Genomic DNA, 18,261 nt, shown 5'->3' with positions numbered 1-18,261 from the left:
ATTATTAGGGGTTGGTTGTTCTTGTGTTGTCTTTAGCGAATTAAACTTTCTGATAAGCTTATGTTTGTTTAAGTTTTGAGATGTTAATGCCCGACGTGTACTTATTTCTTGAGCATGATCCCATGACACGCAGTCTAAGGAGGTCGCTAAATGGTTTTCTAAGGATGATTTTTGAGAAAATAGAAGAGCTAAATTACGTTTAGTATCATTAATCCTTTCTCCTAAAAGTTCTAGTTTTGCTTTCTGGTAGATTCTGTGTGCTTTTTCACAGGTAATGGCTTCTCTGAATTGTAAGAATTTAGGAATAATAGAAGAGAACTTACAACGTTTCAGGAAGAAAAGTCTGTTGATAGCGAGTCCAATACTCTTAAGTGTCTTCTCATAAGCTTTCGTAAGATGGAAATTATACCCGTCAGAAGGGATATGATAACAATTTGTAGTATTAACTCGGTACTGGGATATGTTCATATTTATATATACTTATATAATATTATGCCGGCCTGGTTGGCCGAGTGGTTAGCGTATCCGCTCTCCAGCCAATAGGCTGTGGATTCGAATCCCGCACAGGCATGGATGTTTGTGATTGTCTTCCACCTTCATACATTCCTTCACCCAAGTATAGATATACTCTCCCATAATTGACTGCATCACCATGGGAGTAGTAGACCCAAAAACCTCCTGCAATGGGAGAGGCTTTCACCCTACAGTGGGTAGAAAAATAGGCTGTTCATCATCATCATCATATAATATTATAATATATAATATATTATAATATTATATAATACTCATATTTATATATGAGTTTTTGAATAAATTTAATTGTTATTCTAGTCTCGGTTATAGTCAGTATATATAAATATGAACATATCCCAGTACCGAGTTAATACCGCAAATTGCTATATATATATATATATATATATATATATATATATAGATAGATAGATAGATAGATATATATTTTATATATTTATAAAAATATATATATCTATACAGGTATATACTTATATATATATATACTTAGTAATAATATATATATAATTCTGAATGAGCCTTTAAATTTCAACGTGGGCTGAAGAACTGTATGTCTGGATATCTCAAGGTGTATAAAAAATTAGTAAAATCATCATCACAAAGTTTAATCATTGATTACATTGTCAGAAGAAAAATAAAAGCATAGAACGAGGGTGAAACTAATTCTGTTTGTCAAGAACTATTGCCTTTACCATACATATCTGATGCGCTGACTATCTCTTCTGGTGATGAAAGTGATTTCACACTAGTTCGCAAACGTTGCCAAATATTGTCAAATAGCGACGATAATTCTGATAAAAAAATGTAAAAAAAATTATTACTTTTCAATAAAATTAAATGAATAAAGCTTTAAAACAAACTTAGACGTTCTTATTTTCCTGAATGTTTATAAACTTTTTATACGATTTTAGGTTATTTTAATTCATTGCTTTGCATTTATGCAGTATTAAAAAATTATGGCACGTATCCCTAATTTTTCAACGTAAGTTAGGTATTTTTTATGTGATTTTTTATATGTGGTTTTCTGTGGAACATATCTCTTTTTATCTATCGCATAAAAAGTGTAGTAAAGCGAGTATAAGTATTAAGGGAGCATTAAGGGAAAATATTAAGAATAGTGATCAGAGTTTATACTCAATTTACCATGAGTTGCCTTGACTTGCACAACGTATAGGGTCAGCTATACTTGCAACACTTGCAGGCGCAAACATTGACTCACTTGTTGTTTGCTTACTTGGGAAATGGAGTAAAAAACCAGGTTTATATTTAAAATGGCTTGGTATCTTTAACATATATTATATATTATACCCAAGGTAAAAAACTTTCTACATCTATCTCTCATCCTGAGATTTTTATTTAATAATGTCAAAGCACCTTATGGCAACTTGATTTGATAAAATATTTATAAGCTCTATATTACTTAAAACTTAGTATTTCTTATCCTGGCTCTCACTGACGAGACCTCAATAAAGGTCGAAACCGGTCTGGGTAGTGGCCCTTGCCTTTAATACTTAGCATTATACATCTCCTCCAGGAGATGTGTGTTGCATTAAGGGTAAATATTAAGAATAGTGATCAGAGCTTATACTCCCTTTACCATGAGTTGCCTTGACTTGCACTACGTGCAGGGTCAGCTTGACTTGCAACACTTGCAGGCGCAAACATTGACTGACATTTTATTATTATTATTATTATTATTATTCAGGCCTCCATGGAGTCGAAAGACTCATCGTGGGAGGTCCTTCCTAAGAACATAAAGTCTGTTAAGACTCATCGAGGGGAGATCCCCCCCCCCCAAGAAACACAAAGTCTATCATACCACTCCTTAAATTCATTGACCATTCTCGCTCTCACCACTCCATCAGGCAATGCATTCCACGGTTCAACAGCCTTCCATGCAAAAAACCACTCCTCACCCTCTTGCTCACAGTTTCATTTCATAACGTCCAGTGATGGCCTCTTGTCATCACTCCTTCCTGCTGTCAAACCAAGTGAAAGAACTCCCCCAGTGTCAACCCTGTAACCACCTCTCAACAGTTTAAAAGTCTCAATCATTTCACCTCTCCTTCTTCTATCCACCAAACTCTGCAGTCCACATTCCCTCAGCCGATCCTCGTAACTATCCTTGTACAGTCCTGAAACCATCTTTGTATCCTTTCCACAGTTAATTTATCCCCTTCAAATCCTGGAGACCAAATCTGAGAACAATAGTCCAAGTGCGGTCTGATCAGAGACTTATACAACGGAATGATAACTCTCTTATCTCTGCAGGTCAGTGTCCTTCTCATAATTGCAGCAATCCTCTGTGTTACCTTCACCACCTTTGCAATATGTCCCCTAAACTTCAGGTTTCTATCAACCATCAACCCCAGATCTCTTGTCTCCTCTACTTCCTCCAGCATAACTCCTCCCATAGAGTATGCTGCATCCCATTGATGTTTCCCAAACCTCAAGACCTTACATTTTGCTGCATTAAACTGACAACCCCATTCATTTGCCCATCTATCTAATTCATTCAAATCCTCTTGCAGGGCTACCATATCTACACTATTACTAATAATCCTTCCTAGCTTCGCATCATCCGCAAACAACTGAAAATACCCTTGCAATCCACTGGCATTATCATTGATATAAAGGTTAAACAATATAGGTCCTAGTACTGAGCCCTGTGGGACCCCACTTGTAACCCTCTGCCTCCTTGAAACTGCTCCACCATACACAACTCTCTGATACCTATCAGACAGCCAATCCTGAATCCAGTTGACCAATCTGACATCAGGACCCATGTGCTGCAACTTAAATATCAGATTAACATGTGGCACCCTGTCAAATGCCTTTGCTAAGTCTAAGAAAATTGCAGTATATGCCTTTCGCTCATCTAATGTTCTTGTAACTTTATTATAAAAGGCTAGCATATTGTTAAAACAAAAGCGCCCTTTCACAAATCCATGTTGACTCTCACAGATAACATTACTCTCATCTGCCCAATGTTGTATACGGTCCCTCACTACTTTCTCCAAGATCTTAACAACTACTGATGACACACAGACTGGCCTATAATTAGACACTTCCAGTCTGTTACCACCCTTATGCAATGGCACTATCTTACCTTCCTTCCATTCCTTGGGCACCTTTGCTGAAGCCAGACTTTCATTGAAAAGCCAGGTTAAAGGCACTGTCAGTTCCCTCGCACATTCTCTCAAAACTCATGGTGAAATACCATCCAGTCCCAATGCTTTACTGACATCCAGAGTACACAGTATCTGAAACATACTCTCCTCCTGTACCTCTAAACCTCAAACCAGCCCTATCCCTCGAGCATTAAAACTGACTCCTCTAGGATGAAATACTCCAATAAAGTGTTCACTGAACAATTCCACTATGTCCTCTGCATCAGTCACTCTATCCCCATTTTTATCCCACAATATCATTCTTCCACAGTCATTTCTCCTCCTACTGGCCACATAGCTAAAAAATTCCCTAGGATTTTCTTTGGATCTTAGGGCCAACCTCCTCTCATATTCCAGTTTTGCTTTCCGTACCACACTAGTCACTCTTCAGGCCTGTGTCTTATATTCTTCATGCATCCTCTCTTCACCTGTCTCCTTATATATCTTCCATAGCCTCTTTTTCGCATGCAATTCCTGTTTAATATTGTTTGTCATCCACTTTACTCCAAATTGTGTCCTCTTCTTCACTCGTATTATACAACTTACCATTGCTGCTAACAAATATTCTTTCACAATTTCCCACATACTAATGATATCCCAGCCTTCCAATTCCTCCCTCCATGAAACTTCCCGAAGTTGACGTCTAAGACTATTATAATCACCTGCTTTATAATTCCACATAAGCTCCCATCTCTTTGATACTCCTGCATGTCTATTCATTTTCCAAGTCAAAACCATATGGTCACTCTCTCCAACTGGTGGGAGAGATGTCATCTCAGTTATTATCAACTCTTCTGATGCTATAACCAAATCCAAAACTTTTGAACCTCTTGTTCCCTCTATTACATGTTGCCTAAGCCATCTGTCCCTCAAGAATTCTAGAAATTCCATTCCCCTATTGCTACATGCATCTTCCTCTCTCCAGTTCATACTACTGTGGTTAAAATCCCCCATAACAATCATTCTTCTTGCACTTGCCAAACTTAGCTGTCTAAACATCTCCTGGTCCCCATCCTCTGTGCTCCTGGGTCTGTAGCAACACCCCACTAAATATCTTGTCTTGCCTACCTCTACCTCACACCATATGCTCTCAAAATCATTTGTCTCACTTCCTTCCAAAGCCTCCACTCTTAGAGGACATAGGTCATCACTTATCATAAGCAGTACCCCACCACCATGCTTTCCCCTCCTATCCTGACAAAAAATGCTGTACCCAGCGACTTCTAATCCTGTTATTATATCCCCTTCTGTCAACCACGTCTCAGTGATCCCAATAATATTTGGCCAGGCTGATACTATCTGCGCCACCAATTCCTCTCCCTTATTCCGGATACTCCTGGCATTAGTATAAAACATATAAATGCCATTGTTTCTATACCCACCATTATCCCTTCTAGACTCCACTGGGCTCAGTGCTACCTGACATCATCTCCCTTCTCCCAAGTATCCATTCCCACAAGAGGCCACCCCTGCTATCATCCTCCCCGGGACACACTGACCCGTTCAGAACAGCAATCTCTCCAGATGCCTACGTCCTTCCTCATTCAAATGTAAGCGGTCTTTCGCATACAATTCCTCTCTTTCCTCAAACGCACTCCAAGCATCCACATAAACCAGTCCTCTCTTGTCACACATTCTAGCTATTATGCCATTCAATATCACCACTCTTCTGCTCAGTTCATCATTATCATACCTAGGCAACACGCACACTATTTTTCCTCTCTCTGTCTTCTTCCGTACAGCCTCAAGCAAAAATCTCACATTTCTCACTGCCCGACTTACATTACCACTCAAGTCATTCGTTCCTACCATCACAATCATCTCATCCACCCTTTCACCTATCTTAATTGCCATAGCCACCCTTTCTATTGTTCCTCCTGGCAAACACTCCTCACGCATCCTATCTTGAACACCACAGATCATTGAGTAGCCATACATTATACCTCTTACCATTCTCTCCTCTTCTTTCATTCCCATGGGTCTCTCTCATTCCCTCTCTTCTACTGCTATTCTCTCTTCTAGCATTCCCATACCTCTCTCTCTCCTACTGTTTCCATTCTCCCCTCTTCTAGCACTCACATCTCTCTCATTCCCTCTCTCCTACTGTTTCCATTTTCTCCACTTCTAGCACTTCCATATCCCTCTCTCATTCCGTCTCTCCTACTGTTTCCATCCTCTCATCTTTCATCCACTTGTTGTTTGCTTACTTGGGAAATGGAGTAAAAAACCAGGTTTATATTTAAAATAGCTTGGTATCTTAACATATATATATATATTTATATACACACAGTCATACATATATATGTGTGTGTGTGTGTGTGTATACATACACACACACAGACACAGTCATATATATACACACACACACAGTTGTGTATATATATATATATATATATATATATGTGTGTGTGTGTGTGTGTGTGTGTGTGTATATATATACACACACACACACACACACACACACACACATATACCAAGGTATTATAGATTTACAACCTTTCATGGGTGAGAGTGACATTAAAAAAAATGGAAATTCAAGACAATAAACATACATACTTCTTGTACCTGTTTTATATGCTTCTTCAATAATTCTACAGGATTTGTGAAGAAAACTTCAACATCTGGCTTCATCTAAAAATAAACAATTTGAATTAGTGAATATTTTAAATATCAGTAAAATGCTTGAAAAAAAAATTAATTATTGTCTTATACATGCTTCAGATTGTGTATGAACTTTGTTTTTCACTTGCTCCATAAGTGAAAAATAAACTCTCTCCATAGGTTTCATATGTTTTCTACTGGGCAGTGCAAGTGTTTATAGCATATATAACAGCAAAATTATAATTTATTATTCATAATGTTTACTATTACTTTTCCACTAGGAGATGGAAAGCCATCTAAGATGGCTTTGCATCTCCTAGTGGAACAGTAATAAACTCAAAAATTACTCATTATCTTCAATTATATATATATTCTTGCATATATGCGCAAAATGTAGATAGTGGGAGGAAATCAATGAATTAAATATTTAGATAAATGACCTAGTTGCTTCAGGGACAGGAAATGAATGTCGGGAGACGAGTAGTGTGAGAAGAGAGAATGACGAGTGAGAGACGAGTAGTGTAATAGGAGAGAATGACGAGCAAAATATTAATGAGAAAACAAGAGTCGGAAGTATGGAAGGCTGTGAAGTTTTCAGAGATGGTTTTGATTGGGTAAATGAATGGCGAGTAAGAGTGACTAACTTGCAGAGAGGGATAGATGAGCTGAAAGAGGAGGTGGAATGTCTTGTGAACGAGATGAGAAGTATGAAAGATAAGATTAGGAGAATGGAAGAGATAAATGCAAGGCAAATCAGAGTAGGACCGAGAGAAAGTTTTGGGAATGATAGAAGAGGAGAGAATAGAAGCAGTAGGAGATAAGGAATGAGAGAGAGGTTTTGGAATAACAGATGAGGAGAGTATAGAAGCAGTAGGAGAGAGCAAATGAGAGAGAGGTTTGGGAATGACAGAAGAGGAGAGTATAGAAACAGTAGAAGAGAGGGAATGAGAAAGAGGTATGGGATTGATAGAAGAGAAGAGAATGGGAACATGAGAGAGATTATGTGAATGATAGAAGAAGAGAGAATAGGATACGTGGAAGAGAGGGAATGAGAGAGTTATGGGAATGATAGAAGAGGAGAGAATGGAAACAGTAGGGGAGAGGGAATGAGAAGAATGCGAGGGAGCACTGGAACCAGGGATAGAGTGATGTCAAGAAGGCAGGTAAGTAGGGGAACACAGAGAGAAAGTGTTAGAGGAGAGAGAAAGTGAGAGATCCATGGGAGCAATCAAGGAATAGGGTGGTAATGTATGGGGACTCAATGATCCGTGGTGTGCAAGATAGGATGTTTGGAAAGTGTTTGCCTGGAGGAATGACAGAAAGTGTGGCAATGGCAATTAAGAGAGGTGAAAGGGTGCATGAGATGATTGTGATGGTAAGAACAAATGACTTGAGAGGTAATGTAAATTGGGCAGCTAGAGATGTTCTTGCTTGAGGTTGTACAAAAGAAGATGCAGAGAGGAAAGATAGTGTATGTTACCCAGGTACGATAATGACGAGCTGAGCAGAAGACAGCAGAAATATTGAATAACATAATAGCTAGAATGTATCAGAAGAGAGGATTGGAATATGTGGATGCTTGGAGGGCATTTGAGAACAGGAGAATTGTATGCGAGAGACTGTTTGCATTTGAATGAGAACGGACGTAGGCATCTGCAGAGATTGCTGTTCTGAACGAGTCAGTGTGTCAATGCAGGGAAACTAGAATGCCCAAGGTGGATGGTAGCAGGGGTGGCCTCTTGTGGGAATGGATACTTGGGAGAAGGGGACGATATCAGGTAACACTGAGCCCAGTGGAGTCTAGAGGGTATAGAAACAGTTGCATTTTTATGCTTTATACTAATGCCAGGAGTATCCAGAATAAAGGAGAAGAATTGGTGGCACTGACAGCATCAGCCTGGCCAAAGATTATTTGGATCACCGATACGTGGTTGACAGAAGAGGATATAATAACAGGAATAGAACTAGCAGGGTACAGCATTTATTGGCAGGATAGGAAGGGAAAGCATGGTGGTGGAGTACTGCTTATGATAAGTGACAATTTATGTCCTCTAAGAGTGGAGGCTTTGGAAGGTAGTGACACTAATGATTTTGAAAGTATATGGTGTGAGGTAGAGGTGGGCAGAAGAGGATATTTAGTGGGGTGTTGCTACAAACCAAGGAGCACAGCAGGTGAGGACAAGGAGTTGTTTAGAAAGTTGAGCTTGGCAAGCATTTTTTGGCAGGATAGGAAGGGAAAGCATGGTGGTGGAGTACTGCTATGATAAGTGACAATTTATGTCCTCTAAGAGTGTAGGCTTTGGAAGGTAGTGACACTAATGATTTTGAAGGTATATGGTGTGAGGTAGAGGTGGGCAGAAGAGGATATTTAGTGGGGTGTTGCTACAAACCAAGGAGCACAGAGGGTGGGGACCAGGAGGTGTTTAGAAAGTTGAGCTTGGCAAGTGCAAGAAGAATGATTGTTCTGGGAGATTTTAACTACAGCAGTATAAACTGGAGAGAGCAAGATGCATATAGCAATAAGGGAATGGAATTTCTAGAATTCTTGATGTGCAAATGTCTTAGGCAACATGTAATATAGGGAACAAGAGGTTCAAGAGTTTTGGATTTGGTCATAGCATCAGAAGAGTTGATAATAACTGAGATTACATCTCTCCCACCAGTTGGAGAGAGTGATCCATGTGGTTTTGACTTGGAAGATGAATAGACATGCAGGACAATCAAAGAGAATGGAACATATGTAGAAATATAAGGCAGGTGATATAATAGTCTTAGATATTAACTCAGCAAAGTTTCAAGGAGGAAGGAATTGGAAGGCCATGATATCATTAGTGCTTGGAAAATTGTGAAGGAATATTTGTTAGCAGCAATAGTAAGCTGTATTTCACAAGTGAAAAAGAGGACACAATTTGGTGTAAAGTGGATGACAAACAATATTAAACAGGAACTGCATGTGAAAAAGAGGCTATTCAAGAGATATAAGGAGAAAAGTGAAGAGCAGATATATGAAGAATATAAGACATAGGCCAGGAGAGTGACTAGTATGGTAAGGAATGCAAAACTCGAATATGAGAAAAGACTGGCAGTAAGATCCAAAGAAAATCCTAGGGAATTTTTTAGCAATAGGAGGAGAAATGACTGTTCAAAAATGGCATTGTGGGTTAAATATTGGAATAGAGTGACTGATGCAGAGGACATAGTGGAATTACTCAATGAACATTTTATTGGCGTATTTCATCCTGGAGGAGTAAATTTTAATACTAGAGGGATAGGGATAGAGAATCGAGCTTTAAAGGTGCAGGAGGAGAACGTGTTCCAAATACTGAGTACTCTGGATGTCAGTAAAGCTGTGGGTCTGGATGGTATTTCATCATGAGTTTTGAGAGAATGTGCTTAAGAACTGACAGCTCCTTTGACCTGGTGTTTTAATGAAAGTCTGGCTACGGGATAGGTACCCAGGGAATGGAAGGAAGGAAAGATAATGCTGCTGCATAAGGGCAGTAGCAGACTGGAAGTGTCTAATTATAGGCCTGTTTGTGTGTCATCAGCAGTTGTTAAGGTTCTTGGAGAAATTAGTGAGGGACTATATACAGTGTTGGGTAGATGAGGGTAATGTTATCTGTGAGAATCAACATGGATTTGTTAAGGGGCACTCTTGCTTTAGCAATATGCTAGGTTTTATAATAAAGTTATAAGAGCAGTAGATGAGGGAAAGGCATATACTGCCATTTTCTTGGATTTAGCAAAGGCATTTGACAAGGTGCCATATGATAAGCTGATATTTAAGTTGCAGCACATAGTTTTGGATGTCAGGTTAGTCAACTGGATTCATGATTGGCTGTGCGATAGGTATCAGAGAGAGTTGTGTATGGTACTGGGACATATATATTTTTTAACCTTTATATCGATGATATTGTCAGTGGATTGCAGGGGAGTATTCAGTTGTTTGCAGATGATGTGAAGCTGGGAAGAGTTATTAGTAATAGTGCACATGTGGTAGCTCTCCAAGGGGATTTGAATAAGCTATACAGATGGGCAAATAAATGGGGGTAGCAGCAAAATGTAAGGTCTTGAGGTATGGGACACATTGATGGGCCACTGCATACTCTATTGGAGGAGCTATACTAAAGGAAGTAGGCGAGACAAGAGATGTGGAGTTGATGACTGATAGAAACCTGAAATTCAGGGGACATATTACAAAGGTGGTGAAGGTAACACAGAGGATTGCTGCAATAATGAGGATGCTGACCTGCAGAGATAAAAGAGTTGTCATTGCGTTGTATAAGACCCTGATCAGACCACACTTAGACTATTGTTCTCAGATTTGGTCCCCAGGATTTGAAGGGGATAAATTAACTGTGAAAAGGGTACAAAGGCAGATAACAAAGACAGTTTCAAGACTGTACAATGTTAGTTATGAGGATCGGCTGAGTTCCCTCAGTGTGGACTACAGAGTTTGGTGGATAGAAGGAGAGGTGATATGATTGAGAATTTTAAACTGTTGAGAGGTGGTTACAGGGTTGACACTGGGGAGTTCTTTTGCTTGGTTGAACAGCAGGAAGGAATGATGATAAGGGGCCATCCCTGGAAGTTACAAAAGGAAACTGTGGGCAAGAGGGTGAGGAGTGGTTTCTTTGCATGGAGGGTCGTTGAACCGTGGAATGCATTGCCTGATAGAGTGGTGAGAGCGAGAACGATTAATGAGTTTAAGGAGTTGTATGATAGACTTTGTATTTCCTAGGAGGGACCTCCCATGATAAGTCTTTTGACTCCTTGCAGGCCTAAATAATAATATAATAAATCTCTGTAAAAATATATATTCTTCTATTATATATCTTTACAGTATATGTATCTATACTTTGTTCTCCTTTGTATCTGAGGTCAGTGGTTTGTTCATTAGTAGTCAGATGGTTTAAAAAAAAACAAAAAAACCTGAGATTCTTCTAAAACCAAAGCCTGAAGGAAACTACTCTCACTTCCACAGCTGTCAGGAAAAAAAAAAATACCAAGTGTTAAGCATGAAAGAATATCATATCAGCCATATGCTGAATAATTTGCCGCATGACCAATGTCTAGACTGTACAGTACAAGTCTCACCACCCTATTTATAGGTTATCTTTATTATTGTTATTATTTGACATCTCCTGGGAGTCCAAAGACTCGTTGAGGGAGAGTGTGGCAACAACATCGAATGATTAAACCCCTTCTAACTACTAACCGAGCTCAAACTTGCTTACTTTTTGTATGAGCCATTAGTAGCAGAGGCTCTACCAATCAACCAACCTTTGCTGGCATAATATTTATATTCACTTTCACATTCATAGCATATTAGTATCATATAAGCAACTCCACCGAGTTCAACTGTTATTTTTCATGTTAATTGAAAACATGGAGTTCAAAGATTCATTACTAACCATTATTCACATAATACTGACCATACGTCATGTTTCGAACAACAGCATATCAAAACATACTGGAAACTAAGCTTAAGATCAGAAGTGAAAAACAAAATATAAACACAACAACAGAAAGACTGACTACAGTACTAAAAAAAGCAGTAGAAGAAGTAATTCCTGAAAGAGAGAAGAACAATAAGAAATGAATAACTCAGGAAACCCTGAAATTGGTACAAGAGAAAAGAGAACTGAAACTTAAAAGAGATAATTCAGAAGCAGCAGACCAGTTATACATTCAAAAATGCACTCTATCCTTAGATTAGTCTATATAAAATAGCAGGATCAATTCATAGTTAGTCAGCAGTCTCCTCATTCATTCTGGCCGAGGTATTTTATTTTCCACTTGGGATTCCCGCAAGATTCAAATTTTTATGAACGGTGCAATAAAAAGGAATTCAGGCAAACACAATAATTAGATTAACAAAATAAAACATTTAATATAAGCTATATGACACATACATAAATTCTACCTCTAATTTTAAACAATAGAATAAAGTTAAATATTAGGTCAAGTCAATCACATTAGTTCAATCTTCCAAACTTTACATACACTTTCTCAGTTTCTGAGTCACAAAATTCCTACACTTAATTAAATACAATAGAACTTCCCATCTGAATGGTTTCCACACAGTTCTCAGCTATGCTATACGCTTAAAGACCACCACAGGCACTAATTGCTGTAAATATCTCTCAACAATTCTTATTTTCAAATTCTCATTCGCAAAGAATTTCCACAGTTAAAGTTAGGTTAAACGTAGCGTAACTAACATTCAATTCTTCATACATTGAAAATGATCAATATGTCAGTGCTTACCAGAAACAGTTCCTAGTACATCAATTACGTTGCAAATAACTTTCAAAATATATTTGTTGCACTTAAGAACACATTTATAAGACTTCTCCGCAGTTATAACTAAAAAACACTATTAATCACGCTTCACGACTATGGATATCAACTGTAAGGTACTTTGATTATACTTGTTACCACTCATTAAATAATTAAGCACTGTGCAGTTCTGCTTAGGGCAATTTAGAATTAAGTCGCAATTCTAGATTAACTGGGTTTAATCAGAATTCTTCACTGAACGTCCAGTTTCTTCATATTATCTGATTGCGGCATTATATTCCTTTAATTATCACTGCTGACTTTACTTTCAGCTAACTATAAAATTCACTTCGTCTTTTTTCGCTTATAATTATTATCCCCTTTAACTTCTGCCCTTGAGAACTTTTTATTTACTTCCACCTCTCTAGTTTATACCCTTGCTTCCTTTCACTTCAAAATTTCCGTTCCAACTCTCTCTTGTTACCTCTATATAATTTTTTTATTATCCTTGTCCTAGCTCATGCTCTGTTCCACTCGCGCTCGCTTCTTCATGCGTCTCCATGACAACAAATAAAATATAATAAAATTGAGCTATTGCATAACTCTAAACTTCTATAACAGAAATAGAGAATATTTGCATTTCAATTAATACGCAGTTAAAATTATCAAGTACAAATTCTATAATATTAACATAGTAATAAATAAAATAACTTAATAATATTTAATACAGTATTTTCATTATTAATACATATATATTTGATTAATTAATTTAATATTAGACAAAATTAAGGTAGTTATATGAATATTTAATTGTAAAATAAGTGATTTACATTAAATAATATTTACAAGTTTTGCCTATGTGATGGAAGATCATGTTGGATTCTGAAACAAATAATAATTACTTAAATCTCTATATAATCAGAATCCAACAGAAGAAACAGAATGGGGTAATGACATCATCAAATGGTGCAGAAACTCTATACACAAACTGGGCCATTGTGCAAAAAATAGAATGCAGTGGAAGAATCTTATCAAGATGGCATCAGACACCTACAGGCATTGAACCCATGTTGTTGTTGACCTCACCTTAAATTCATTCAAATTCAAAAAACTTAAACAGCCTTTATTTTTCTTTTTTCTTAAACAGCCTTTATTTTTATTCATTTATTTTTTAAAAAAAGAATTAACACACAAACACAATTTTTTTTTTAAGATTACACGGTGATCAGCATTCATAGTGAAGAATTTATGGAGACACAACACATGTTAGAATAATTACTTTAGTTAACATTAGGAAAGTAACATTCGACATTTCGACCTCTGGATTGAGGTCATCATTGGGAAAAATACATATGTATAAGATACAAGCTACATGACACTACACTATACAAAAGTAAGATGAATCTAAATGCCTGTTAATCATTTAACCTAGCCTGACCTTTTGTAGGAAAAAAAATGAATAAAAAATAAAAAATAAAATAAAATAAAAATAAATAGCTAAACAAATAAAATTAAAAAAATTTTTTTAAAAAAAAAATATATATATATATAAAATAAAATAAAATAAAGAAATATAAAAAAATTAAATAAAAATAACATATAAATGGAAGTACATTAGTCATTTCTAAAGTCAAAAAAGTCAGTCAGTCCTCTTATATTGAGATTTTCTTCTGTTTTGGCTTGTTCTTGTTGCTATACGGATTGCAGATGAGTCCTCCACATTCTTGGAATGATTAATACATTATTATATAAATCAAGTGGATATTAAATAGTGGATATTAGCCAGCATAGCGCAATTTGAATAATAGCGGAACATTGCGCCCTTTGATTGGAAAAGACCTGGGTTCGATTCTCGTCATGACAAGGGGAATCCTTATATGGACTTTTTCAGTTGAAGGTGAGTTAGCCAATCTCATACGGTGGTAGCAGGGTTTTTCTCCTGGAAACTTGTGTTTTTCATCCTGCATACAGACAAATCAGTCTTCAGGACACACACAATTTACAGACAAAAAATACTGTTGTTGGTCATGATGGGTGGTAGATACCATTGATGGCAGTAGTGTCGTAGTTGGAGAATTAAGTAGTAGTGGAGACAATGAGATGTATTTAGCGAAGTAGAGTAGTGTGCCCTCCCATGATGAGTCCTTGGACTCCCTGAAGGTGCCATGTAATAATAATAATAATAATAATAATAATAATAATAATAATAAATCCAGCATTATTTCAAAGCCAAATGCAGAAACAATGAAAGTTTCATACAAAATTTGAGCCATCTTGCACAAAACTTGACATGAAACTTTCATAGTTTCTGCATTCAGCTTTGAAATAATGCTGGATTTAATATCCACTTGATTTATATAATTTTGCATCCAATGAAGCCTTTTGGCTCTTTATTTTAAATTAATCCATCATTTTTGTTCATGTTGGGATAATGTTTTAGCATTTCAGAAGCTTTTTGAATTTTCTTTCAAACCACGTTTTCGTGCGGTGCAAGGACTTGGTGCTTTTCTAGTCAATTCTGTGGCAACAAAATTGATGGATTAATCATTCCAAGAATGTGGAGGACCCAGCTGCAATCTGTACAGCAACAAGAACAAGTCCAAACAAAAGAAAATCTTAATACAAGAGGATTTTAGAAATGTTTAATGTAGTTACATTTATATTTCATTTTAATTTTTTTTATATTTCTTTATTTTATTTTATATTTTTTTGATTTTTTTATTTTATTTAATTTTTTATTTTTTTATTTATTTTTCCAAAGAGTCAGGTTAGGTTAAATGATTAACAAGCACTTAAATTCATCTTACTTTTGCATAGTGCAGTGTCATGTAGCTTGTATCTTATATATATGTATTTTTCCTGATGATGACCTCAATACAGTGGTCGAAACGTCAAATGTTGCTTTCCTAATGTTAAATAAAGTAATTATTCTAACACGTGCGTTGTGTCCTCATAAATTCTTCCCTGTGAACACACAAAAAAAATAATTATATACTGAATTAAATTGGATAATCATTATACATAAAGTTTTAAATGCTACACCTTCCAGTCATGTTGGACAAAATCTCCGTTTGATCTCAAAAAATGAGAGGAATCTTTGCATGGACTTTTTTCAATTGAAGGTGAAGTAACTAGTCTCATACAGAGGTAATAGAGTGTTTTCTGTTAGATACTCAGGTTTTACATTCAAAATATTCTGGAGGTTGTTGAAGAAGCTTAGGAATGGAGGAAAGAGTGCTGTAAAAGGAGTTGGAGATGATAAAGGTGACATGAAAACAGGAGAAAAAGATATCCTTGAAGTATGGAGTAATTACTTTGAAAAACTGCTAAATGAAACAAGCAGTGATGACAGCACAGTGATAAAAAACACTGACCAGGCATGCAGTCAGGAATACATATCCATACTTGAAGTAGAAAAAGCCATCAAAGGCTTGAAATGTGGAAAGGCAGCAGGAGTAGATGATATTCGACCAGAAATGCTAAAGTATGGTGGTATAAAAGTCTTACAGTGGCTGCACTGCATAGTTCAGAAAGCCTGGACAGAGGGACGAATTCCCAATGATTGGAGTAGAGCTCTCATAGTACCCATATATAAAAAGGGAAATAAAACTGAATGTGAGAATTACAGAGGTATTTCCCTACTGAGTGTTCCTGGCAGGATATATGCAAGTATACTTGAGAAACGGTTGAGAAGAATTGTGGAAGAAAAGCTTGGTGAAGAACAAGCTGGATTCAGGCCAAATAGAGGCTGTCAGGATCAGATCTTCACTTTACGACAAATAGTCGAGAAAGCATGGGAATTCAACAAAGATCTGTATTTAAGTTTTGTCGATTTGGAAAAGGCATATGACAAGGTGCCAAGAGAGAAGCTATTCAATACGCTGCAGTTATATGGTGTCAATGGGGCATTATATCAAGCAATACTTAGTCTTTATTTGAGTTGTAAGTCAGCAGTTAGAATTGAAAGAAGTACAGGAAGATGATTTAATGTTAAATTTGGTGTGAGACAAGGATGTACATTATCCCCTCTGTTATTCATTATCTATATGGATCACATTATGAAGGAAAGTGGTATTAAACCTGATATCAAAATTGGAGATGTTAATGTCAGCTCTTTGCTTTATGCAGATGATGTTATACTTCTAAATAAACCCGCTACAAGTCTGCAAGATTCTCTGACTAAATTGAATAGCTGTTGTAATAGATATGGTATGAAGGTCAGTAATAAAAAGACAAATTGAGAACCTGTGGAACAAGTTAAACATTTCAGCTACTTAGGCACGATTTTTACTGAAGATGGTAAATTAAATATAGAAATAGACAACAGAATCAGCAAAGCTGGTATGGTGGGAAGTCAATTGAATAAATTCATATGGAATAAGAAAGAAATTAGTCGGAACACTAAATTAGCAGTATACAAGACAGTGTTCAAACCAGTTTTAACTTATGGATCTGAGAGCTGGGTCAGAAGTAAAACAGTTGACCAAAGACTAGAGACCACAGATATGAGAGTCCCGAGAAAGATTAGCGGCGTGAACAGATGGCATCAATGGCAATATCATATTAAAAATGAGGATATTAGGAAAGAACTTGACATTGTCAGCATCCAGGAATGCATTAGCAGAGCTAATCTCAGGTGGTATGGTCACTTAAACAGAATGGGAGAGGAAAGATTAGCAAAACAAGTGTTCTCTGCCAGGTTGGCAGGAAAACGACCCAGAGGAAGACCAAGATATAGGTGGATTGATACGGTACAAAGTGCCTTAGACGACAGAAATATAAGATCTGATAATGTTGGAGGCTTGACAAGTAACAGACTGATTTGGAGGAAAATTGTAGATAGGAAGTTAGTAATGATGTAATTTTTTCATGTAGTACTGTCATATCCTGTACACCCCTTGAGGGTACATGGCAGGAATTTGATGATGATGATGATGGTAAGAGGTGGCAGATGGCACCAATTGTATTTGTGTGTGGCGGGAAAATTAAGTAGTTAGGCAGATGGTGAGATGTGTGTAGCGAAGTGGAGTAGAATGTCCTCATGTGATGAGTCCTTGGACTTCTTGTAGATGTCCCATAATAATAATAATGATAATAATAAAAACTGTGTAATTCTTATTAAAGATACCAAGTTAATTTAAATATAAACCTGGTTTTTTTACTCCATTTTCCCAGTAAGCAAACAGACAAGTCAGTCAAGTTTGCGCCTGCAAGTGTTGCAAGTCAAGCTGACCCTGCACGTAGTGCAAGACCAAGGCAACTCATCTCCGGAGGAGATGTATGATGCTATGTATTAAAGACAAGGGGTCACTACCCAGACCGGTTTCGACCTTTATTGAGGTCTCGTCAGTGGGAGCCAGGCTAAGAAATAAGTTTTAAGTAATACAGAGCTTATAAATATTTTACAAAACTGTTACCATAAGGTGCTTTGACCTTATTAAATAAAAATCTCAGGATGAGAGATAGATGTAGAAAGTTTTTTACCTTGGGTATAATATATGTTAAAGATACCAAGCTATTTTAAATATAAACCTGGTTTATTTACTCCATTTCCCAAGTAAGCAAACAAACAAATCAGTCAAGTTTGTGCCTGCAAGTGTTGCAAGTCTAGCTGACCCTGCACGAATTTCAGAACCTTACACTTAGCAACAGTGAACTGACAGTTCCATACTGTTAC

At 36.9% G+C, this 18,261-nt stretch overlaps 1 protein-coding gene across 1 annotated transcript in view; it reads right to left on the bottom strand.

Annotated features, from left to right (window-relative positions):
• Nucleotides 1–18,261, bottom strand: part of LOC150103501 (uncharacterized) — a 335,762-nt gene that overhangs the window by 310,841 nt on the left and 6,660 nt on the right. The window contains exon 2 of the mRNA XM_090398489.1: nt 6,267–6,332. Coding sequence (XP_090254615.1) covers nt 6,267–6,332 — 66 coding nt within the window. The remainder of the gene's footprint in view (nt 1–6,266; nt 6,333–18,261) is intronic.

This window comes from Typopeltis vanoorti, chromosome 9, assembly GCF_054136105.1.
Source record: "Typopeltis vanoorti isolate ZY-2024b chromosome 9, IOZ_Tvanoo_1.0, whole genome shotgun sequence".
Classification (NCBI taxonomy): Eukaryota; Metazoa; Arthropoda; class Arachnida; order Uropygi; family Thelyphonidae; genus Typopeltis; species Typopeltis vanoorti.
Note: the sequence above shows the minus strand (reverse complement) of the source record. Positions and strands in the feature narration are given on the sequence as shown.